General features: G+C 36.5%; 1 protein-coding gene across 1 annotated transcript in view; it reads right to left on the bottom strand.

Annotated features, from left to right (window-relative positions):
- PLPPR1 (phospholipid phosphatase related 1) overlaps positions 1 to 26,932 on the bottom strand; it is a 349,623-nt gene that overhangs the window by 34,522 nt on the left and 288,169 nt on the right. The window contains exon 4 of the mRNA XM_027770697.1: positions 5,042 to 5,174. Coding sequence (XP_027626498.1) covers positions 5,042 to 5,174 — 133 coding nt within the window. The remainder of the gene's footprint in view (positions 1 to 5,041; positions 5,175 to 26,932) is intronic.

Below are 26,932 nucleotides of genomic sequence, written 5' to 3'. Positions count from 1 at the left end.
GCACTTTCAGATCTCCTGACTACATCAAAAACCATGTTAGGGAACTTGGTCATCCTATTGGATAGCCTTTATATTTTTCACACTTTTATTTTTTAAAAAATGTTTAGGTTTTTGCGATAGCATGTATGTACTCTATGAAGACAAAGAGACAGAAAGTGAGAAATCACCCCCCAGAGGGGATGGTCACACCACAATTCCATCTCCATTCTCCTAAGATTTTGGGTGCATGCACATGTGCCCAGTGTGATTTCCAAGTTGCCAGATCTAGGACTTGAACTGTGGTTGGCCATGTGGGAGTTCAATGCCTTAGCCACTATGCCACCTGCTGCCCCCAACTTTTTCACCCACTCTTTTAAAAAGTATTTTTAATTCTTGTTCTGATCTTAAAATTACACATATACATGATAAAAAATTAGAAATTACAAAACAAAGAAAACAATAGTTATTCACCTATTATGCTAGAACTCAGATGTGACAGTTCGTTTTTATTGTATTTCCTTTCAGTCTGTTATATAGGCCACACACAAACATACATACATTTAGATAATGTTGTATCCTTTTTATTTAGAACACAGTAGTCACCCTATCTGTAGTTTCACTCTTCATTATTTCAGTTACCTGCAGTCCAGTGTGGTCCAAAAATATTAAATGGAAAATTACAGAAATAATACTTTAAATCGCATGTACTTTTGAATAACATGATAAAATTTAGTGTCATCCTCCTCCATCCTGCCCAGGATATGAATCATCCCTTTGTCCAATATATCCACACTATATTCGCTATCACCTGTGACTCACTTAGTAGCCTTTTTGGTTATCAAATAAAATGCATATATAAGGATCAGTAATAGCTGAGGTTTCAGGCATCCACTGAGGGTCTTGGGACATGTCTCCCTTAGATAAGGGTGACTACTATAATTATAGATTTATAGCATTTTGTCTTTTTCACATAACATTGTATCATGACTATTTTCCCCTCATTAAAGATTCTTAAAAATGTCATTTTTTTGAGTTTGTAATTCACAGTGGCAGCATTATTTTAAAATATATGTTTTTTTTTTTTCTGAGAAGTTTTCACTATAGGGCACGTGTGCTCGCCAGACAGACAGAGACAGAGAGACAGAAAACGAGAAATCACCCCCCAGGAGGGATGGCCACGCCGCAATCCCTTCTCCTCCATTCTCCTCTTGAGATCTTGGGCACGCACGCACACGCGCCTGGCTTGAGTTTAAGCCACCGGGTCTGGGACTCGAAACGCGGTCGACTACATGGGAGTCCAGCAACATAGACATTACACAAACTGCTGGTCCCAAGTTTTTTATATTATGATAAAATTACTTTAGTCCATAAGATTACATCACTAATCATCTCCTTGAGGTAGTTTATTTAAGAGGAATATTGGTTTTAAAGGACAGCTATTTTTAAGGCCATTGAAACATACTGGGGCCAGCCAGTGGTGTGGTGTTTGAGAAAACTGGACTCCACATGACCAAGTGTGTCGTTAGGGCCCTGGACTCAGCAGCTTGAAGAGCGTACCAGGTGCCTTTGTGTGTGTGCTCAAAATTCTGGAAGGAAGAAAGGGAGAAGGGATTGCTTCATGACCATGCCCCTTCTCACTCTCCTTTTCTCTCTCTCCTCTCTCTTTCCAGTGAGTGCTTGTACCTTCTAGCAAAGCATTTAAAAAGAAAAAAAAAAAAGGGAAAGAAAAGAAAATCAAAATACTGTCAAATTAAGATGCAGAAAGGGTATTTAGACTTGCTCTCGTCGTATATTAAAAATATAATAGAATCTCAACTTCTTCTCATCCTTGACTGTATAAAATAATATTTTCTTAAAGTATTTTGCTAACTCATTGGCCTTTTTTGCAATGTGAAGCTGATTGTTTTTGAGAAACACTATTTGTAATGAGTTCTAGAATAATCACATAAACTGCAAGGGAAGTCATGCCATTTCAGCTTAATTAAAAGAGCTAGCTGAAATAGTTATTTCCCAGTGCCAATTGCATGGTATGTGTTTTGGTGGTTATTAGGCTAGAAAAAAAAAAGACAAGAACATTTCTAATATATTTAATCACTATCTTATTTTACTTCCATTTTTTTCAAAGGAAACATTTCCATTTAAAGGGTCTTTATTCCAAGTATTTTATTTCTCTTAGGAAAAAATAATTCATAGATGCTCAGAAAAACGTAACCTTTCTCAAAATGGATAGACCCTTCTCCCAGCAACCCTTCATATAAACTGTCAGAATAGACTTTTCTGGCTTTCTTCTAGAAATTGCCCAATTTATGCAATTTATTTTCCTAGATCTAAAGAGTGGTAATAATGGTAATCAATTAGAGGTAAAGAGGCCAGCAGACGGTGTTCTGGTGAAGGAGCCAGATTCCTACATGGCTGACCACGGTTCAAGTCCTAGACCTGGTGACTTGAAAATCAGTCTGAGTGTATGTGCCTGGGTGCCCAAAACCCAGAGAGGAGAATGGAGAAAAAGGAATTGTGGCATGGCCATCCCCCCTGGTGGGTGATTTCCCTCTGTCTCTCTCCAGCAAATGCAGGTTCCCTTTGGCAAAACTGAATTGGGGGGGGGGGAAAGGAGGAGGTAAATGAATACTTAAGAATCAGTATTTATGAAACTAGTTTTAGGCAAGTATTTGATATAACAAATTTCATCTTGGCTCTTCACTCATCTAAAAAACAAAAACAAAAAAAATGTTGAAAAATCTGTATGCCAGACACTTGCAATATGTTGTCAATACAGTGAAAATACAAGTAGTCCCCACTCTCTAAGGGAACATAAATGAACAGGAGTAAAGGACTTAAGTAAGAATAATAAGCACAAAAAGTATATATCAGCATTGTGGAAATAGTAGTGAATAGTGCCATTTTGCATGTCTGAAACAGAGGATAATGTTCAAGTTGCTTACTAGGTAAGCAGCATTTTATCTAGTGAAGGGAAAGGGCTGTGACCTTCTAGAGAAAGAGCCTAGGACAGGCCTGAGAGGTGTCTGATGCAAAAGACATCAGACACTACTTCCTACATAAATTTTTTTCTAGACCAAAGTGGGGTATGTACTTGCTCTAACTACATAATTCTTTTTCTGTAATCATTTTCTACTTCGTGCATTCTGCATTATTTCATTATTGTTTACCTGTTTATAAATTTTGTCTCTTGATCAAATTTGTTTTGCCCAAATAAATTTCCTGAGGACTGGTATTATGCCTTAATTCTATAGTATTTAGCAGGATGTCCTATATACAGTAAAAATATTAACAAATACTCCCCTTTTAAAATAATGAAAGGAATAGTTTCAAATGATGTAATTTTGCCTCTGATATGATCATTCTAGCCTTTTCATCTGTTACAATAAATGCATTTTATTGCTTTGCCATGAGGGAAGAAAAAGGAATTGGTAAGTGCCAAAAGAGGGAGGAGAGGGACCAGCAGATGACGTAGTGGTTACGTCATTTGACTTCCACATAGTCGACCACGGCTCAAGTCCTGGACCCAGCAGCTTAAAACTCAGGTCTGGCATGTGTTTGTATGTGCCTAAAATCCCAAGAGGAGTCTGGAGGAGAAGGGATCTGTGGCATTGCCATCCCCCCAGGGACTGATTTCTCACTTTCTCCTCTTTGTGTCTTCTGAGAGTGCACATGCCCTATAGCAAAAATCTCTCAAAGCAAAACAAAACAAACAAACAAACAAAAAACAAAAAGAAGGAGGAGAAGACTCAGTAGGGGACTTGAAGATAAGACAGCTAGTTTTCTGGATTAAGTAGATAATGTTTCAAGTTTTCTGAAAGATGAGAGGGACTTGGCTGGCTTTTATGGTGAAGAGGTGGCAATGGGATATTCTGGACTGAAGGAGCAGTACGTGAACAGGAGTTTTTATTTGTTCTTTTTAAAATGAGAGATCTTTGCTATAGGGGGTGTGCACTCACCAGTGAGACAGACAGAAAGTGAGAAATCACCCTGGGGAGAATGGCCACGCTGCAATCCCTCCCCTTCCACTCTCCTCCCAGGATTTTGGGCACACACACACATGTGCCCAGTGTGAGTTTTAAGTCACCAGGTCTGTGACTGGAACTATGGCCGACTATATGGGAGTCCAGTGACATAACCATTATGCCATCTGCTGGTCCCAAGGGTTGCTGTTTTAAAAATAGATTTTCTTAGGTTTCCAACTTTACTACTTCCCTCATTCCTATTCCAATCAGAAGCTACTGCATAATTTATTTTGATGTGATTATTCGTTCATGACTTGAGCAAATTTAGTTCTTCCTACAATAGGAAAAACAAAAACAAAAAAAAAAACAGGATGAAGGCTATCAGAAATGTTGTCAGTAGACTGTGCCCCAGTCCTCACTCTTTCAGTCACCAGTTCTAAATTATATCCTGGCTTGTTTTAATATCAGCCTTGTTCCTACATTTGAAGTTTTAATGTGGCTCCCATAAGGATTCAGTCAGCAGGTATTTGCAAGCCCTCATTAGAACGCTAGAATAGTTATCATTTTAAGAACTCTCCTAGATTTACCTGTGCCCATACATACTCATTTCCATTTCTATAATCATTGTCTGTAGGAGCCCAGGAGTTTTTATAAAAGTCCTGGACAAATGAAGGTATAGACCATGCTTTCATTTCTCCTTCCTAGGAATGCTGACAAAAACATTTGTTTTCCTACTTTAGAGAGGCACTATTTTCAAGATCTTGAAGGGTTTCCTTCTCTTTGTTAAATTCCCTACATATAAGAAAACAACTGAACGGGAAATCATTATCCAGAAAATTGATTATTTTGAAATGAACTTTATTGGTGCTCCTGCTATCTTTCTTGCACAATTTAGTAAGCATCACCTTCACTTCAAGGGTCAAAAATGTGACTTGGTACTGGGATCAGGCCCAGTTCTTGTACTTAGAAAAATCCCCAGAGTAGCCCTTGGTTTGAAAGTTGATAGTGCTATAGCTTACTTTATCATGCATGTTGACTATTAATAAGTTTAATAAGTCCAACCTATTCATGAGTCTTGTTGAGCATGCCCTTGTACTCACCTATGAATCTCACAATCCTTCGAAGTAAGGGATTCAGGTAGCAGCATTCTCCAGTCAGAATTGTTTTCTCCTGGGCAATCAGGGATTCCCTTGTTGACTTTATGAAATACATGGATATCTCACCAATAAAAATCTGGGGAAGAAATGTTTAAAAAGTATCAAGTTGGAGAGCTGTTTGATAAGAGAGACCAGTGGCTTCTTTTTTAAAAGATAACTTTTGATGATCCACAATCCTTTTAAGAAACATCATGTTGGAAAGATGGATAGTTAGATCATAGTTTGCATGTAATACTTCAAAAGAATTAGAGCAATAATTTCAGGTAGAGTCCAGGCGATAATATTAAATTCTAAGGACATATAAAGTCACAAATTGGAATAATAAGATAATAGATTATGATAAAGTTCATGTTGGGATTGGATGTTTTTACTCGATGCATGAGTTACAAGGATGAGTAATAAACTGGACAGCCAGTGTGCCAAAGAAGGCATTATATACCCACATCACAATAAAGTATTGCTTCATTATGTGGTAGTACTACCATTACTTACATTACAAATCCTTATTTGATCATGTTTTCCTGAGAGATTTCTCCTGGTCTGAACTGGTTGACTCTCTTCTCTATTATTGGCATCTTTTTCTTATTATCTTGGATGAATATATATTACTATTTATGAATCATAATGCCCTTGTGTATATTGTGAACTTCCTTGACGGCAAGGACTACATCTTTTATTTCCTTTTTCTTATAGTACCCAACACAGAGTATTTCCATTTCAAATAAGGAATTAATACAAGGCAAATTTTAACCAACTCTTCCTTGCCACAACTGAAGATCAAGACCCATCAATGACAAATAAATAAAACTCCCCTCATCTATTGAAACTGGTTGTCAGGCACTTTAGCATAGTATTTCTCATATTAACAAGATCCCTGTTGTGGGTATAATTATCCTTCTTCTTTTATCAATAGGAAATACAAGTTCAGCAAGGTAGAGTAATTTACTCTGCAAAGCATACAAATGGCACACGGGGGCAGGCACTGGACTGGTACCAGATCAGCTAGATTCCAACGTCCGGATTTCTCACTCTGTCTTTCCCATTTTAATTTTCCTAACTCTAAATTAAGCATTAGTCTCAGGAAAAAAAAAAGTGTTCTTATAGATTTTATTCTTTTCTGTACATAGACCTGTCATTTTAGAGAAAATTTATTAGTATTTTAAGAATTTCCATACTTAATGTTCCTTGGGGCATTTTGGAATGTCTGTTTAGATGGGTAAAAATGGTAACATGAAAGGCACATGGGAAATGGCAATTAGAGTACAAAAACTCAAAACTGGCATCATTTACAAATTATTTTCCCGTCTTATGGGTAAGAAAATAAGGAACTCCAGAATTTGGCTGCACACAGTCAGATGGGGTCTGGAGCAGCTCTAGAATGTGCCCTATGGTTCGATAACATTTCTACTATAACATTCCACCTCATACTTGAACATCACTGGAGTCTTTCAGTATTTAAAGCATACTGCATTTAACCTGTTTTGTTTTCTGTGTCTTCCAATATTAAGGACAAATTTGATAAATATTTTATCGAGTCACTATTTCAGAGGAACTCTGAAGGCAGACTTTCTTGACTTTACAGCTGAAGTTTGTGACTTACTAGTTCTGATGATTTGGGCACATTATTTAACCTTTGCATACCTCAGTTGTCTATAAAATCAGGATAATCATATCTCTTTACAGGTTTAATAAAATATATACACATGCACATGCATACATATGTACGTATGTGAGAGAGAGAATATTGCTTAGAACAGTACCTGGAACATAATATATGCTGTGTAAGAGGCTGAAGTTGTTATAGTTACAGCATCATCTAGTGTCGATTTAATAACAGTAACTAGCTACATCAGTAAATAGCTGGATCCCCAGTGAGGCAGATTTCAATACGAAGAAAACACTTGTGTCATCTATGAGTACATAATCTCCTGAGGAATGCACACACACTAAGATCTCACCAAATCAGTCAGATGATGTCTGTCTTGTATTCCAAGACTGAAGTATTAAGCTAAGGTGGGACAAGCAGATGGCATAATGGTTATGTTGCTGGACTCTGAAGCAGTCAGCTGTGGTTCGAGTCCCAGACTGGCAGCTTAAAACCACACCAGGCGTGCGAGTGTGTGTGTGTTCAAAATCCCAAAAGGGATTGTGGCATGGCCTTTCCCCATGGGGGGTGATTTCTTGCTTTCTGTCTGTCTCTGTGAGTGCGTGCGCCCTATAGCAAAAATCTCTCTTAAAAAGAAAAAAGGAAAAAAAAAAAAAAGAAGCTCAGATTTATGAGTAATAGACGGTGATGTGTCTCCTCTCCAGAAGCCAGGTTTGCTCTAGAGCCAGGCGTCATCCCTAATACTAAATGCCCCTCATGACTAGGGGACTCTGCTGCTTTTATACGTTCATGAAATGCCGTCCTTATTTACAGGTTGCCCTTTTGCCTCCTCCACCGAGAGCACGTGATTCAGACCTCTTTTATGGTTTTTACCCCACAACATGAAAAATGTCAATTTATTCCCCCAAGACTCAGCTTTTTTGTGGAAGGACATTAATATTTGTATTTCTGCTCCTACCACTTAGCCAGAAACTAGAGTGTGGTAGTTACTTTAAAACACACACACACACACACACACACACACACACACACAAGTGTTCATTTGAATTTTACTTGGAAAGAAAAGCGGACTGGACATTTTATGTGGTCTGGCGAATTCTCGAAGTCATATAGACAATCAGGCCCCTGACATCCCAGTAACTCAGTAAGGCCCTTCTAGTTCTCCTTGATACATGGCCTGGAGACTTCCTTCATCTGGATGGTACGACCTTAAGATAGACAGTGCTGGTTCAAACTGATGTTAGAGCATATATGGGAAAAGGAGAGGGAAAAAACACCTTTAAAAAAAAATAGACATTAAATTGTAGGCTTAGATGATTATAATGGTCACAAACCAATTTACTCTGATAGAATGATGTTTGAAAAACTTCAGTAGTTACATTTAGTGTCACAATACATTTATTATGATTACATCTTAGCCAGGGTAATTTTTAACTCAATAAAATGATCCTTAGTCTTTAGATCAGAAGGTCCTGATTTGCAGCTCTGTCACACCATAAATAAGTGGTGAGCCTTCCTTGGGGTGGGAGGACACTGTTGAGCACCAGCCCTAGCAAAGATGGGGCAGATATGTAGAAAAACATGCTATTATGGGGGCAGAGAAACCACCAGGAAAGGCTGGGGAGGTTCAAGACGGAGGCTAGGCATAGGAGGGCTGCAAGTGAGATGGTGGCTTAGTATTGGCAGAGAGGGAGCCATGCAAGTCAGCATTACATCCTTTGGAATTAACAAATTCTGCTGTGTAAAAGTATTTGAATGATCTTAAGAACTCAGTCCTTACTCTTCTCGAAAAGCCCATCTCTGCCCAAAAAACCCCCCCAAAACAACAACAACAACAACAAAAAAAAACAAAAAAAAACCCCAAAAACAAAAATCACAAAACAAACAAAAAACCCCACAGGTGCTAAGAGCTTTGTTTATACCTAGTGCAAATGATGGGACTGCGTTTCGGTCCTTCATCTTAATTAAGAACAGATGGGAATGAATTCATGTATGCTCAAATAAACAGTATTTCCTTGAGGGAGCTTTTCTTGTGTGACAAACTACATTCGGTATTCCAATACTTACTTCAAATTTCTCCCTTCTAGCTCTTACCACAAATAATTACATTGTATTATTGTTTTTCTTAACTATGGATATCCTCCTTGTCCTATTGATTGTACCTAAGGTACATTGAGTTGCTCAATGTGGAATGAATTATGCATGTCGGGTTGGCAAAGATCCTTTAGAATATGGGCTTAAAGAAGCAAACTATAAGAAGAAAAAAATGATTTCTATTACTTATCTTTCTAGACCCAGTGCCAGTGTCACTGTCGTAAGTGACCCGTTTTACCACTGTCACAGCATATTATACAGATCTCTATGTTGCCCTCTACCCAATTAACTGCAATTATTGCCTGTATGCCTTTCTCCATTTGACTGTGATATCCTTGAGGGAGGAATGTTTGTCCTTTCCTGTGCAGTGCCTAAAACAGAACCTGGTATATAGGCTCCATTAATATTGAATGGTAAACAACTGAATCCTTAAAGGACCTACTTATGAATAGAATTATTCAACCATAGTTCTCCAGGAGATGAACACTTAAGCAGATACCTCAAATGTACAACAAACCACAGAATTCTTGTTGTATTATTTGAAAAGAAATAAAAGCCAGAGACTAAATAATACAAAGTAAACCATCTCTTTCATACTATATTTACTTATTAATTTAGCTCTCTACTATTTTGGGGGAAGGGAGCATTCTATTCTCTGCCTTGCACTGTTCTAGCACTAAAGACAAGAAGTGAACAGATACATAATGGGGGAATACGAATAAGTTTATAATGCATGATATAGTGACTTAAGACACATGTATACATACATATATGTGTATATATGGACACACATACATATACGCACACATGCATGCATATACACACAGACAGAGAGACAGACTGGTCTTTGCTCCCAGTTCCTGAGATAAAGCTCCTAAGACCTTTATAATTTCCCAAGTGATGACAGCATTTTTTTTTTTTTTTAAATGGAGAGGAGCTTAGCAGGTTCCTGGGAACCCTCAGGCTGGAGGCTGGTTGCCAGGAGACTCAACCATATAATTAGAGGGTTGGAACATTCAACTCCACCCCCACCTCTAGGGAAGAGAAAAGAATTTAAGATTGAGTCGATCACCAGTGATCAATGATGTAAACAATTGTGCCTATAAAATGAAACCTCTGTTGAAAAAGACTGGGTTTGTGGAGCTTTCAGATGAACAGGTGGAGGTACCTGGAGGGTGGAAGCCCCATGCCCCTTCCCATGTACTTTGCCCTATAGACTTTTTCTATGTGTCTATCTGTATGCCTTATAATACTATTTTTAATGAAGAATGAGTGAGTGAATATGAATGAATCCATATCACTTTATATGATAGTAAAGTATTTAAAAGTTCTGCACCCTATCCTAGGAAATTAGTTGAACCTGAGGAGCAGGTTGTGGGAATCCTAATTGATAGGTTGTTGCCTATATTTCTGACCAAGTGACTACCATTTGTTGAGTGACACACAAAAGGGAGGCAGTCTTGAGAGACAAGTTCTGGACCAGTGGGATCTGACACTGCCTCTATGTAGATCATGTCATAATCAGTTTAAATGATAAGTTATCCCATTGGTATCTGCTGGAGAATTGCTTTTGTGAGAGGAAAAAGGCACATATATCTGGTGTCAGAAGTGTTCTGTTGAGGTGCTATGCAAGAGAGTAGGAAAACTCTTTTTGGAAATGTCATAAAATTACATGTGATTAAAAAATAAAATGGAAATATCAGGTCGTCTGAAAAGTCATGACATATTTTTCTATGTTATTCTATGCAAAAATGCATCATGATTTTCTGATGACCGAATAGAACAGAGAATGAAAAACATTTGAGAATAATAAGAAAATAATTGAGTATTATTTGCTTCAACTATTTCAGAAGCCCAAAACACTGTTATCCTGTAGGAAAGGAGATAGGTAAACTCTAGAAATACTCCATTCAGTGAGATTTTCCACAATTCCCACACTAGTACAAAAAGGCAAGATACAGAGTGGGAGAATCTACATACAGAGCCTAGCCTCATTAAAATATGAGTATGCTTGTATACACAGGTGTGTTTGTGTACACACACATATACAAATACACAGATATAAATAAAATAATTCCAAGGTATACTAAGCAGAAATTATGCAAAAGGATACAGGGCTCACATAAATCTATTAAGTGAAATGTTCTGACTTTTTAAATAATTATTTAACTTTATTTATTATTATTTTAGTATTGAGAGAGAGAGAGAGAAAATAAGCCTCTAGGTCTGAGATTCAAACCACAGTTGGTCATGTAGGAGTCCAGCGCTCTTAACCACCACGCCACATGCTGCCCCCTTTTATTAAAGAGTTCTTTTGAAATGTCCTAATATTTTAACATCAAAAATGGTAAGTGATACAAGGATGACCCATACATATTAAGTGATATTCAATTTTAGCATAGGAAATGAAGGAAGAGAGGGAGGAGAAGACAGGATCATTTTATAATCAAAATGTAGTGAGTTATTCTCGTCTTTCAGTTAATATCGTGATGACAAAAAGACAGCAAATGAAATAAAACAGCCCTCACATCCTGACGAGTGGGCTTTATAGATGTTCATTTTCCTGGATTTTACAGATGATGCATAGGGTTCCTTTTCTCCATTCATTGGGTCCTATAGCTTCATACAGGAATTTATTCTGCTTTGGGTGAAGAAGACCACGAAGATAAGGGGTCTTCCTCCTTTTTACCAAGCCTTTAGCCCACATTGGATGCTATTCTTCACACTGTGGCAGATTTATGTCCCAGGTTTTGGCAATGACTAGATTCCTCCATCTGTACCTTTGCCACACTGCTCTGCTTCAATCCATCACTCTACTTAGAGAGCAGCTGGACCGTGTAGGACTCTCCATGTGTTTGGACTTGGCAGCCTTACCTATTTTGGCCTTTCTGAATGCTGGATAACAAACATATCACTCATGGCAAATGAGAGTATCCACCAGTGAGAAGTGGCCAAAGCCAAACTAGATCTGACAATGAATGAACTGCAAATGATTCCATTGATAGGTTTCTCATGCCAGCTGAATCCCAAGTGACTTTTGACTTTTAGCAAACTAGTAAATAAATAAATAAATATGTGTATATATAAGTGAGTGTGTGTGTACATATACACACACTCATATATATATGTGTATATATATATACACGCGTATATATATTTGTGTGTATATATATGTGTGTGTGTATATATATATGTGCGTGTGTGTGTGTATATATATATACACACACACACACACAGGGGGGAGCGAGTGAGTGACAGTGAGAAAGCAAGCCTCTAGGTCCAGGACTCGATACTTAATACTTAAGTATTAAGTGTGTGTATATGTGTGTATGTGCATTTTTTTAATTGGCTAGAGAACATGTATGCTAGTTGGGGGATGGGGAGAGAGAGACAGAGAAGGTGAGAAAGCATCCCCATGAGAGATGGCCACATTATGATCCCTTCTCCCCCATTTCTCTTTTTCAGATTTTAGGCACATGTGCACATGAGCCAAGTGTGTGTTTCAAGTCATTATGTTCAGGGACTCAAACTGTGCTGTTAGCCATGAAGGATCCAGCTCCTTAACCACTGTGCCACCGGCTGGCCCATGCTAAGTACATTTTATAATATATGTACTTTAAGTTTGGGTTTCAAATATGGAAACTGAAATGGCAGATAAATGAATACATAAATAACCCCCCAAAACAAAAGCATCAGTTTGGTGTGTTATCTTTTGGGTTTGATTGCTTTTCTATTTCAATCGACAGAAAAAAATGTTTGTATTTACCATGTACTTCATGATGTGTTAAAGAATATACTTACAATGTGAAATGACTAATTACCTCAGTGCTCATCATTTTTGTGTTGAGAATACATTACATTCACTCCATTAGTATTTTTTCAAGAATACAAGATATTGTTATAAACTATACTTATAATGTTGTATAATAGGTCTTTTAATCTTATTTCTATCTGAAATTTTGTACCCATTCACCAACATCTCTTCAACAACCCCCCTCCAGGTACCCGGCTCCCTGGTAACCACTATTCTACACTCTATTCTGTGATCAATTTCTTAAAATTTTATTTCTTCCATGAACCAAGAAAGAGAGTGTACTCCCAACAGGTCTTGATGCTACAATCCACCTCTAGCTGTAGCCAATCCAGGACTATGGGCATGTGTGTGCCCTGTGTTCTCAAGAAGGTCTCTGGACATGAACACAGAACCTTCCCATGTGGGTATGCCCCATGGATTGTTGCTTTTTACTGCTGTGCCATAGACTAACCCTGAGATTTAATATTTTAGCTTACAAGTGTGAGTGAAATAATGCAAGTGTTTGTATTTCTATGTCTGGATTGTTCTGTGCCTGGCTTATATTAAATATGAGATCATGTAGTATTTGTATTGATCATGCAGTGTTCTGCGTCAAGCTTATTACGATGCATCTTAACATAATAACCTCCAGGCTCATCTATACTTTAAATGACAGGATTTCCTTCCTTTTTAAGTCTGAATAGTATTCTATTGTGTATATAAACCACATTTTTCAATACATTCATCTGTTGATGGTGTTTAGGATAATTCTATATCTTGGCTATTATGAATAATACAATAATGATGGAAATGCAGGGTGGCCCGCAGATGGTGTGGTGGTTAAGGCACTGGACTCCCACGGCTGACAGTGGTTCGAGTCCTAGACCTGGCGTCTTGAAAATCACACTGCGCATGTGTGCCTAAAATCTCAGGAGGAGAATTGAGGAAAACAGATTGTGGCTTAGCCATCCTCCCATAATTTCTCACTTTCTTTCTCACTGTCTCTCTCTCTCTTTCTCTTTCCTCTCTGGAGAGTGCATGCACCTTGTGTCAAAAACATTAAAGAAAAAAATGAGTGCAGATATCTCATCAACTAATTTCATTCTCTTTAGATATATACCCAGTAATGAGATGGTTGGTCATAGTATTAATGGTTCTATTTTAATGTTTTGAGTAGCCTCATTTTCCATAATTGCTGTATTAATTTATATTTCTACCAAAAATATACAAGTGTTCCCTTTTCTTCACATCCTCTCAACACTTGTTATCTTTTGTGTGAGTATAGCCATTCTAACATACGTGAGGTGATATCTCATTGTGGCTTTGCACTTCCCTAGTGATTTGTGATGCTGAACTTTTTTTCATATACTTGTTGGACATCGTACTCTTTCGAGAAATGGCTATTCAGGTTTTCTGTGCATTTTTAAATTTTGTTGTCTGCTGCTGAATTGTTTGAGTTCTTTCTGTATTTAACATATTATCCCATTATCAGATGTATGGCTTGTAAATATTATTTCTCATTCTGTGGGTTGTCTCTTTGGTTGGTGTTTCTTTTGCTGTGCAGAAGCTTTAGTTTGATGTAATCCCATTTGTTTATTTTTGCTCTGGGTGCCTATGCTTTTAGGGTCATATCCAAAGAATCATCATCGCCCATATCTAAACCATGAAGATTATCCCTTATTTTTCCTTCCAGTAATTTCACAGTTTTAGGTTTTACACTTAAGTCTTCAATACATTTCGAGTTGATTTTTGTTTGTAGTGTGAGATAAAGGTCAAATTTTGTTCCTCTCTGCAAGTGAACATCCAGTTTTCTCACCAGCATGATTTATTGATCAGTGTGTTCTTAACAACTTGGTTGAAAATCAGCTTACTGTAAATGTGTGGATTTATTTCAAAAGTCTCTACTCTATTCCATTTGTTGCATCTGTTTTTGTGTACCGGGCTGTTTCAGTAACTTAGCTTTACAGTACATTTTGATGTTAGGTAATGTGATGTCTCTCTAGCATTGTTCTTTTTGCTAAAGAACATTTTGGCTATTTTGTAGTCGTTTGTGGTTCCATCCAAATTTTAGGATATTTTTTCCTATTTCTACGAAGAATTTTTTTGGTATTTTTTGATATTTTGATAAAGAATGCAATGTAAGTTCTTTCAATCCATAGCCATGGGATATCTTTCTACAATATTTATGTCTTCAATTTCTTTAATCAATGTTTTATAGTTTTCACTATAAAAATCTTTAACTTCCTTAAATTTATTTCTAAGTAATTTTATTTTTTTGTAGCTGCTGTAAATGCAATTGTTTACTTGATTTCTTTCTTTTTTTTTTTTTTAAAGTATTATTGGGACCAGCAGGTGGCGTGGTGGTTAAGGTGTTGGACACTCCTAGAAGGTCGACCATGGTTTGAGTCCCAGACCTGGTGGCTGGCTTTCTCACTTTCCTGCACTCTTTCTCTCTCTTTGGTCAAATTTAAATAAATAAATAAATAAATAAATAAATTCTTAAAAATAATGATTTTATTTAACTTTATGTATGTATTTAAATTTGATCAGAGAGGGACAGAGTGAGAGAGAGAGAGAGAGACAGAGACAGAGAAGAAGGGGGAGGGAGGGGAAGGGAGGGAAAGTGAGAAAGCAAGCTGCCAGGTCTGGGACTCGAACCATGGTTGGCCATGTGGAAGTCCAGTGCCCTTAACCACCATGCCACCTGCCAGCCCTGTCTTGATTTCTTTTTCAGCCAGTTACTTATTGTTGTATAAAAATACTATTGATTTTCATATGATGATTTTAAATCCTGCAAATTTAATGCTTTTTTTAATTCTAAAAGTTTTTGATAGTCTTCAGCATTTTCTGTATTTGCAAGCAGAAGCAATTTAACTTCTTTCTTTCCAATCTGGATTTTTTTGTATTTCTGTTTCTAATTGTTCTTGCTAGGTGATCTACTAATATATGGAATAGAAGTGATGGAAGTGGGCAACCTTGTCTTGTCCCAGGCCTTAGAGAAAAAAACTTTCAACATTTTCTCATTGAGTGGGATAACTGTTGTGGATTTACCATATATGGGCTTAATTATATTGAGGTACATTCCTTCTATATCTAATTTGGAATTTTTTGTTATCATAAAAAGGTATTGAATTTTGTCAAGTGATTTTTAAAATCTTTTTTCATTTATTTATTTTTTACATTTTTCTACATTTACATATCAAAAAATATTTGCTCATACTCCCTAGTTCTTGACAGTTAATAAACTTCCAAATTTCAAAATACTGAATTTTAAAGATAATGTTAAAAATATTTCCTATAATTTTGTATAATGTTGTTTGTGATTCCATAACAAGTGATTTTTCTATATCTATTTGAATGATATCATTCTTGTCCTTCATTCTGTTAACATGACATGAATTGATCTTCTGAGCTTTTCTTTGATGGGAGACTTTTTTATTCTTTATTAAATCTTGTCATCACTTTTTATTTGTTCAGATTTTATATTTATAATTCAGTCTTAGTTGGGAGTATGTGTCAAGGAATATATCCCTTCATCTAGGCTTTCTAGTTTGTTGGCATAAACTTGTTTGTAATACAATGTTGTGCAATTCGTTGAATGTTTTGAAATGGTCATATGATTTTTGTCCTTCATACTGCTAATGTGTTACATTATGTTTATTGACTTGCATATATTGAACCATCCTTGTATCCTTGTGGCGAATACCACTTGATTATGGTGAATTATCTTTTTAATATGATGGCCAATTCAGTTTACTAGTATTTTATTGAAGTTATTTGTATCTATTTTCATCAGGAATAATGCAACTTCTCATTTTGTAAGAAAACATTTTCAAATATTTATTTGAATTTGGGGACCAGCAGTTAGCATAATGGCTATGTCGCTGGACTCCCATGTAGTCAACCACAGTTCGCGTCCCAGACCCAGTGGCTTAAAACTCACACCGGGTGCTTGTGCGTGTGTGCCCAGGATCCCAAGAGGAGAATGGAGGAGAAGGGATTGTAGCATGGCCATACCCCTGGGGGGTGATTTCTCGCTTTCTGTCTCTCTGTCTCTTTCTCTCTGTCTGGCAAGCGCACGCACCCTATAGTGAAAACCTCTCAAAAAATTTATTTGAATTTTTATTTTTATAAATAAAAAATTACAGGTCTTTTAAAAACAGAACTTTACATTCTTTTGTCTGTTAAATGTTTTTCTTTTGTTCCTCCCATCCACTCTCTACCACCCACTACGGTCTCTGGTATCTACACTATCTTCTCTATTATCCTATCTTCAGATCTGTCAATTTCTGTCACAGAGTACAGATATTTGGTACATACTGAGTGGAGATATACAGTGTGTATCATTTTTTCTCTTGGAGAGGTTTTTGTTATAGGGTGTGTGTGTTCACCAGAAATACAGAGATAGAGAGACAGAAAGCAAGAAATCACCCCCCAGGGGGGCAGCCACGCCACAATCCCTTCTCCTCCATTCTCCTTTCAGGATCTTGAGCATGCATACACACACACACACACACACACACACGGTATGAGTTTAAGCTACCAGGTTGGGGACTCAAACTGCAGTTGACTACATGGGAATCCAGCAACATAGCCATTACACCAACTGCTGGTCCCTACAGTGTATCTCTATCAAAGTCTGGCTTACTTTAATTAACATTAAGTCCTCTAATGTCATCTACTTTGAGTCAAGTGATAGGGTCTCATTGATCTTTTTCTTTTAAAGAATTATTTATTCAATTATTATTAGTATTATTTTTTAAAGTGCATTCATCAGAGAAAGAGAGGGAGAGAGACAGAGAGAAAAAGCAAGCCTCCAGGTCTGAGACTCAAACCATAGTTGGCCATGTGGGAGTCCAGCAACTAAAGCACATCACCTACTAGCCCAGGTTATCATTGATTTTTATGGCTGAGCAGAATTCCATAGTATGTGCCACAGTTTTTCAACCCATTCATCAGTTTTTGGACACTTAGGTTGATTCCATGCCTTAACCATTGGTAGTTTTATTTATTTAAAATAATTTACATTTAATCACATCTTTACAGTGTATAACATTACTTTTTCTAGCACAAATACTATGCATGTCGGTCAAGCCAAAGATATTGCTCTATAACTTATTAGCAAATAGCCTCTTATTTTTTGTCAATTAAGCATACTTTTACTTTTTTTACTTACCCTTCCCCCCACTCCCTTTCATACTAAACTTTTCCCCCATATTTTATCAATTCACAAAATACCTTAAACTAAAAATATGGACAAAGCTAGAATCTAGTTACAAGTACCCTGCAATTTTCTTCTGAAACTTTTTAAAATTAATTAATTTACATTCATTCCCTGAGCATTGTTAGCGCATACAAAATGTGATTTCCCATCCAGAATATACTGTGCAGTGGCTTAATCATGCATGTTGTCAATAATTTTCCATTTCTAGTTTCATATATATGTGTGTGTGTGTGTGTGTGTATACACACCATATATATGCATATATATATTTTACCCCTATTTCTTGCCCTCTGCCAATTCCCACCCTCCTCCCACACTATCTCAGGTGTCTATAGTCATTTTCCATTCCCTTTTTCCCCATTTTATTGATTCACAAAATTTCTTAAATAATCTACCTACTTTCAATATCAAGTTCAGCTGGTATATACATACCTGTGAATACATGTCTGACTTTAGGCGTGAAACTGAGTAGAATGAATATACTATAAAGTAGCACCTAGCTGATGCTAGATAGCTTACTATGGTCATTAAATAACTATTTTTAAATATTTTTTTAATTTCAAGAAAAACAGTTTTAGATTTAATAAGCCAAAGAAATGTTAAGGAAATTTGCTTAAAACTTAAAGCCAGGAAACAGGTTAGAATTGCGTTCAAATAGTAGGAACATGAACCTATTGGCAGCTTAGGACAGTATAAAAATCCTTAAAACCAGAAAACAAAGTCTAGGAGAAAATCAGCAATGTTTTAGTCAAAAGTTATAAAATTCTATTTTGCCAGTTCAGTCTCATGTACTTAATCTATCTTCTGTTGTGGTTTGATCTTCCTAATTAAATTCTGGGATATAATATTCAACTCCAGACCTGTCCCTATGATTAAGTTGGCCATTTTCCTAGTTTTTGAACCCTTATTTCTGTGTGTCTGTATTTAATTTCCCTGATAGAGTGCATCCTTGAAAATTTCTTGGATATCTGGTCTGGTATTGATAAATTCTTTCAGGTTTTGTTTATCTGAGAATGTGCTTGTCTTTTCTTCCCATATGAAGGATAATCTTGTATTTTGGTTGAAATGCTTTTCTCTTAACACTTTGAATATATTTTCCCATTCTTTCCTTGCTCGCATTGTTTCTGATGAGAGGTCTGCTATTAGCCTGATGGGGATATCCTTTGTAAGTAACTTGCCGTTTCTCTCTTGCCAATCTTAGTATCTTGTCTTTGTCTGTGGTTTTGGTCAATGTGGCTATAATGTGTCTTGGACAAGATCTTCTTGGGTTGATTCTATTTGGGTTTCTTTGTATTTCTTGGGACTGGATATTTGAATGCTTCTCTAGGTTTGGAAAATTTTCTTCCAGGATTTCATGGAATAGATTATCAATGCTTTTATGAGTCACTTTGCCTTCTGGGGTACCAATTATCTGGATGTTTGGATGTTTGATGGTATCTAGTAAAGCAATATTTTACAACTCAAGTTCAATATCCATCTCAGGATGGACCTGGTGGTGTGCTTTTCTCACTAGAAATGAATCTGGAGAGGGAAGTCTCAGCAGAAAAATCTTTTGGTCAAGGAAAGTAATATTTCACAGTTCAAGTTCAGTATCCATCTGCTCATAGTTTTATTTTTTAAGCTGATTTTAGGTCTGATTTTTTCTTTTGACTTTTCTTGTTCTTAGTCTAGCTAAGAGTTTGTAGATTTCATCTTTAAAAAAATACTGTTTCATTGATCGTCCCTAAATTTTTTTAGTCTCATTTCATTTATTTCTTCTTTGATAATTATTATTTTTCTTTCTACAAAATTTGTGCTTAGTTCCTGTTTTTTTTTTTCCAGTTCCTGGGGTGCAATGTTAAGCTTTTATATGAGATCACTCTTCTCTTTTGATGTAGGCACTTATTATAATCAATTTCCCTCTTAGAACTGCTTTTTTCCTTGTCTTGTAAGTTTTAGAATATTGTGTTTCCATTATCATTTGCCTCAAGAAATATTTTCCATTTATTTTTGATAAATCAAGGATATTACCATATATATCATTTTAATAGAGAATTTTAAATTCTTTAATATGTTAAGGGTTTCTTTCTTTTGCCCTTCCCACCTACCCTCTACCATCTGCTCCCCTCACTTAAAGACTTTGGTATCTACACTTACCCTCCGTACTCCATATCTATGGATCTTTCAAATTCTGCCAAAGAGTACAGACATTCTATATGTGTTAAAAGAGACATACAGGGTTTTTCAAAATCTGGCTAGTTTGTTTAGAATTAAATCATCTATAGTCAACCACTTTGACTCAAATGACAGTGTCTCATTGTTCTTTGTGGTTGAATAGTATTCCATAATATATACATGCCATAATATTTCAACCCAGTCATAGATTCTTAGATAATTAGGTTGATTCTATGTATTCACAATTGTGAATAATGCTCCCATAAACACAAAAGTTTAAATGTCCTTCCTAATTAGTGCTTTATTATCCTTTGGGTACTTATCAAGGACTGGGATTATTGGATCAAAGGTAGTTCTATTTACATATTTTTAAAGAATCTGTTAAGACACTTCTTAGTATGCCTTTTACTTTCTTCACTGACTTGTTGGTAATTCAGGAGAATGTTGTTTAATTTCTATGTATTCATAAATTTTCTAAAGTTTCTTCTGTTATAGATTTCTAGTTTTATGCCATGTGATATTAAAAAAACTTGATATGACTTTTATTTTCTTAAAAAATTTTTAAGAGGTTTTTTGCTTTAGGGTCCACAGGTTCTCTAGAGAGAGAAACAGAGACAGTGAGAGAAAGTGAGAAATCAGCCCCCTGGAAGAGATGGTCATGCCACAATCTCCTTCTCTTCCATTCTTTTCCTGGGATCTCAGGCACAAATGCTTACATGCCCAGCATGATTTTTAAGCTACTGGGTCAAAAATGGCAGATGGCCATGTGGAAATCCACAGATGTAAACACTATGCCATCCGCTGGTCCCATTCTTCTTAAAATTTTTAAAAGACTTTATGACCTAAGATACAAGACAGTGTTTGTTCATTTTATTTATTTATTTTTAACATTCAATCACTGAATTGTTACAGCATACTAGCTTTTCTAATCATGAATACACTAGATATTGGTTCTGTCAAAGATATTACCATACACATTATCATCGGCAGATAATTTTCCATTTTTTGTGGTCCCTTAAATGTTTTGCTTCTTTCTTTTTCCCCTTGATTCCCTCCCTCTCACTCTCCCCCATTTCCGACCCTCCTCCCACAATGTCTCTAGTAGTCACTGTTATTCTCTATGCCTTTATACCCTCCAATTTTCAGTTTCTGCCATAGAGTGTAGATATTTGGTATATATTGAGTGGGGACATACAATGCCTCTCTATTCATATGTCCTTAGAGAGTTGTTTGTTCAGCTCATTTGCCCATGATTTAATTAGAGTGATTATTTTTTGTTGGGGGGGGAAGCTACTTGAGTTCCCTGTCTATTCGGGTTGTCATTCCCTCATCTGAGCCATGGTTTGCAAAATATGCTCCCATTCAAAGGGTTGTCAATTCACTCAATTGTTTCTTTTGCTATGCAAATGCTTTTTATCTTGATGTAACCCCACTTTTCTGTTTTGGGGATTATTGTCTGTTTTTTTGGGGGGGCGGGTTCTTATTTAAGAAGTCTTTGCCTATTCTCATGTCTCCAATAGTTTCCCATATGTTTTCCAAAAGCAGTTTTGTAGTTTGACATCTTAGGTTTAGACTTTTGATCCATTTTGAGTTGATTTTGTTAATAGTGAAAGATAGGTATCCAGTTTCATCTTTCTGCAAGTGAATACCTAGTTTTTCCAGCACCATTTGCTAGAGATTTTCTTTTCTGCACTCGGTTGTCTGGAGCCCTTTGTCAAAATCAGTTAGCTGTATGTATGTTTTGAGATTTATTTCTGGGGTCTCTATTCTGTTCTATTGGTCTACACGCCTGTTTCTGTTCCAGAACCATGCTGTTTTGTTTATCACAGTTTTGTAATATATTATGGGGTCAGAGAGTGAGATGCCTCCTACTTTGCTCTTCTTACACAGTATCACTTTGGTGATATGGGTCTTTTATGATTATAGACAAATTCTATGATTGTTTTTTCTTAATCTGTGAATAATGCCTCTGGTAATTTGATTGGGATTGCATTAAATATGTAGATTAATTTGGGTAGAATTGACATCTTGATTATATTAATTCTTCCAATCTAGGAACATGGAACATCCTTCTACTTTTTGTGTCATTTTCAAGTTCTTTAAATTTATATATATATATATATGCTAGGTATCTCATACCTTTATGGCAATTGTAAATGGGATTCCTTCTTCAATTCTACCTCAGTCTGCTCATTGTTTGTGTATAGAAATGTTATATATGTAGATTTTTGTATGTTGATTTTATATCCTGCCATTTACTGTATTCTTCCATCACTTCCAGAAGGGTTTTTTTTTTTTAAAGATTGTTTTGGGTTCTCTCTATATATAATCATGTCATCTGTAAACAGATATTTTCTTATTTCCTTATTTGAATACCTTTTATTTTATTCTCTTGTCTGATTGCAATGGCTATGATGTCTTGTTCATTTTTAGTGTTCAGTATGATGTTAGCTATAGGTTTTTTATTGATGGCTTTTATTGTGTTGAGAAATGTCCCTTCTATGCCAATTTTGCTGAGGGTCATAATCTGAAGGGATGTTGTATTTTATCAAATGCTTTTTCTGCACTGATTGATATGATTATATGGTTTTTATCTTTCTGTTAATATGGTGTATTGCATTTATGGTTTTGCATATGTTGAATCACCCTTGTGTTCCTGAAATAAAGCCTGCCTGGTCATGGTGTATAATCATTTTTATGTGTTGTTGGATACAATTTGCTAGTATCTAGTTGAGAATTTTTGCCTATATGTCCATCAGAGATACTGGTCTGTAGTTTTTCCTTTTTTTGTTATGTCCTTTCAGAGATGAGGATGATGGAGGTATCAAAATGAATTTGGGGGGGGGGTTCCTTCCTTTTGGATCTTTAGAAATAGTTTGCATAGAATTGGGGTTAGCTCTCTAAAAGTTTTGTAGAATTCAGAAGTGAAGCCATCAGGACTTGGGCTTTTCTTTGTTGGGAGGTTATTTATTACTGATTCAATCTCATTGCTTGTTATGGGCTCTATTCAGGCTCTCTTTCTTCCTGATTCAATCTGGGTTGATTATGTATGTACAGGAATGTGTCCATGTCACCAAGGTTTTCTTGTTTGTTGGTGTATAGTTGCTCATAACATTCTCTAATGATCTTTTATATTTCTGTTCTAATATAGCCTGTTTCATTTCTGATTTGATTTATCTGGTTCCTTTCTCTCCTTAATTAATCTAGCTAATGCTGTGTCAATTTCATTTATTTTCTCTAAGAATCATCTTTTGGTTTCATTTATTTTCTGTAGTTTGTTTATACTCTAGTTATTTATTTCTGCTCGAATATTTCTTTCCTTTGGGCATTTTTTTTTGGGGGGGGGGTTCCAGTTCCCTGAGATGTGTTAGGTTGTCCATTTGCCACCTTAACCATCTTTTTATGTGCACTAATTGCTGTGAATGCCCCCCTTATGTCTGCTTTTGCTGTCTTGTATAGATTATAGAAACTTATGTACTCATCATCATTGATTTCAATGAATCTTTGAATTTAAGTCTTAATTTTTCAGTGGTTGTGAAGTAATTCAGAAGTAGGTTGTTGAGTGTCTATATGTTTGTATATTTTTGCGGGTTATTTCTGAAATTAATTTCAAGTTTAATTCCATCATCATAGAGAAGATGTTGGGTATAATTTTTTTGCCATTGACACTGTGCCTTACTATGTGGTCCATCTTCAAAAAGGTTCCATGTGGTTTGAGAAAAACGTATATTTTGTGGTTGTTGGGTGGAAGGTTTTATAGATGTCTGTCAAGTCCATTTGATTTATGGTATTGTTTAAATCCAATATTTCTTTGCTTATTTTTGTCTAAATAATCTGTCCAAAAGAGATAGTGGGGTGTAGAGATCCTCAATGATTAGTGTATTTCAATCTCTTTCTCCTTTTAGATCTAGCAGTCTTTCTTTCACGCATTTGGGTGCTCCTAAGTTGGTGCATAGATGTTTATAAGTGCTACTTCTTCTTGGTGAATTAGCCCTTTAAGTGCATTCATACAGACGAAGTCTCTTGCAGGCAGCATCGAGTTAGGTCTAATTTTGTTTATGCATGCAGTTACTGTGTGTCTTCATTGTCAAACTTAATCCATTTATATTCAAGGTAATTGTTCATAAGGAAAGACTTACTGCGGTCTTTTTGTTGATTGTTTTCTGGTTGTTTTTGTAGGTCCTTTGTTATGGCCATTCTTGTTTACCATCTTCTGTGGCTTTTCTCTAATGATTTGGTTAGATTCTTTGTATGTGTGTGTATTTACTGCAGGTTTTTGTTTTGTGGTCACCATGAGGATTGCAATAAATATCTTAAAGTTATAACTGGTTATTATTTTTAAAGTTATTTCTTCTGAGAGAGAGAGAAGGGCATCCCCAACAGGGTCCTCATGCCACGATCCCTCCAATCTCAGGCAGTGTGAATCACTAGCATGTACAGGGAGGTCCTAGGACACAAATTCAAAGCTTTCCCATGTGGGTCCAGTTGTGCTATCACTGCACCATCTGTCCCATAAGTTTATTTAAAGCTTTTGATTTAACTTTGATCACACAAATACACAAATCATGTTTTACTGTAGTTCTCTCTTACATTTTGAATTTTTGATGTCATGATTGAACTGGGTACTTATTCTAGTTTTCAAAGATTGATTTTGTCTGTGAAGACCCTTCAATAGTCAGCCCACCCAGAGATTCTGGGCAGACTGCCTGACATGCTTCCGAAACCTGGGACCACTGTGGCTAGTGCAGGCCTGGGGTGCCACTGAAGTCTGGGACTCCTGAGGCCTGCCTTAAGCTTAAGACTGTCCAGATTCCAGAGCTGTTGACTTTGGCCCACTGGTGGTGAGGACCAGAGATTGAGTCTGCCTCACAAGACTGGAGTCTAGGTCTGTGGGATCCCACATAGTGCTAGAATAAATCTAGAAGTTTAGTCCATGAGTACCAACCTTGTATCTGAGGGCACACTGAGGAAGTGTGCCTGGTGCTGGGATTTACTGATTTAGGCCCCATTTTAGGGTATAAACCAAGTCTTGTTCTCATGTCCCTCTCTTTCCTCCAAGTACATGGTATCTGTGCTGTCTGGGGTTGGGAAGAAGTGACATAAAATTGTCCTTCCTACCCTTTCAATGTGTCTTTTCTTATCAGGCTACACAACCTAGTGCTGCAATCTCTCAGTTTTCTTAACTCTCGTGAAAGTATTCATGTACATGAATAGTTCAAATTGATTGTTTCTCTCACAGAAACATTACGAGAGTCCTATTCTGCTACCTTGCTGTGACCTTCACAAGTGTTTTATGGGAGATATGATAAGCAGTAAATAACTGATAATATAGGGGACAGTTTTCAACTTTCAAAATATAGTATGGGAAAAAAAAGCTAGTCACTATAAGATGTATTAGAATTGCATATGGGATGTCAGTAATTTTGTGGAAAATTGCAATTGAAGTATGAGTTTATATTGGAGTCAAAAAATTCACACCCCATGGGTGTTTCACCAGGTTGCAATGCTATTTCCTTAATTTCTCCATCCCATTAGGATTTTGGCCACACACACACACACACACACACACACACACACAAGGTATGTTTCTCAAGTTGGTAGGGCCGGGTGACCCTGTGGGATCTGGCTCCCTATGCACAGAGCTTAACCATTACACTATGAGATCAGTCCCCAGCTCTCCTGTTTCTTGATGTATAATTTTAGGCAAATAAATGAACCTTTTGAGCCTCAGTTTTTGTTTTTCGTTTGCTTGTTATTTACTTATTAACGATTTGAACATGAGGGTAAATGACTATATCAGCAAGTTGTTGGGAGGATTAAAATAATATAAACATAAGAACATCCATTGTCCATTGATATTCAATGGGGATTTGTTGGCTTCACTTATTGCTTTTTTCTAGGCAAGAATGTGTGTTAAATAGAAAAAATCAATCATTGTGCTTAGTACTGGAGTAAGAAAACATGGTATAATTATATTGGCTCTGCCCTTAATTAGGTGTTTGATTTTAGACTAGCAGCTTGACCTTTCTGGGCCTCAGTTTCTCAGATGTGTGATAAATAAACTGGATTAGAAGACTTCATAAGCTGCTTTTTCAATTCTAACATCTTTGCTTTTATGATAGGAGTTGAAAAGAGAGGGTTAATTAAGGGAAACAAAAATCACATAACTGGTTTTCAATCTAAATTCAGTATGCTACATTCTTTAGAACCAGTGCAGTGTCCTGGAATGCTGCTGCTTTCAGCCATCATTCATTTCTATAATTCCATGAAACTTTACCCACATCATGTAAACGCCTAAAAGCAAAGTGATGCTGCCTGAGCAGTTAGCACATATTCTAATATCTCCATCATTTTGAGGTTCCTAAAAGACATGAAAGGCTAGTGACCAGATCTTGTTTACTCTCTGGATATTCTATGTCTGACATTCTGGGGAAGAGGAAGGAGTCCTTTATATACTACCCAACATTAGTGCCTAAGTAGCTTCAAAGCTCTCCATCTCTTGAATTTTTAGATGCTTCCAATATTCTCTCTGGTAGACTTCTCTAGTCATAAGCATTGTCAAGAAACTCAAGAACAATTTTTGTTGTAGATTTTGTTTCAAAGTGACTCAGGAGATTTTGAACATAAAGACTTTGCTGCCATTCCTGACTACCAACATCACCACACTCTAATATTTTCTGAGTGCCCTTAAAAACCCAAATCTACAGTAAAGTTCAGGTCCACTAACTTGCTGAGCTTTGGCTGGTTCAAGAGTCCTCGACCTCTGCCTTATCAGACCTAGGAGTAGATGATGGAATTCAGCTCTAGGCACATTCTATGCTTTTCAAGCTCATGGCTGAAAAGGAATTGAGGCTGTTTGAACGATTTTCAAAATGCCGTCATCCAGTCACTCGGGTAACAGTGTTTCGTAAACTCAAGTTTCTTTACTGATCTTAATTTATGGGCCATATTCACCCATTACGA

Source organism: Tupaia chinensis, unplaced genomic scaffold, assembly GCF_000334495.1.
Source record: "Tupaia chinensis unplaced genomic scaffold, TupChi_1.0 Scaffold000153_1, whole genome shotgun sequence".
Classification (NCBI taxonomy): Eukaryota; Metazoa; Chordata; class Mammalia; order Scandentia; family Tupaiidae; genus Tupaia; species Tupaia belangeri.
The sequence above is the reverse complement of the archived record's forward strand: the minus strand, read 5'-3'. Positions and strand labels throughout refer to the sequence as shown.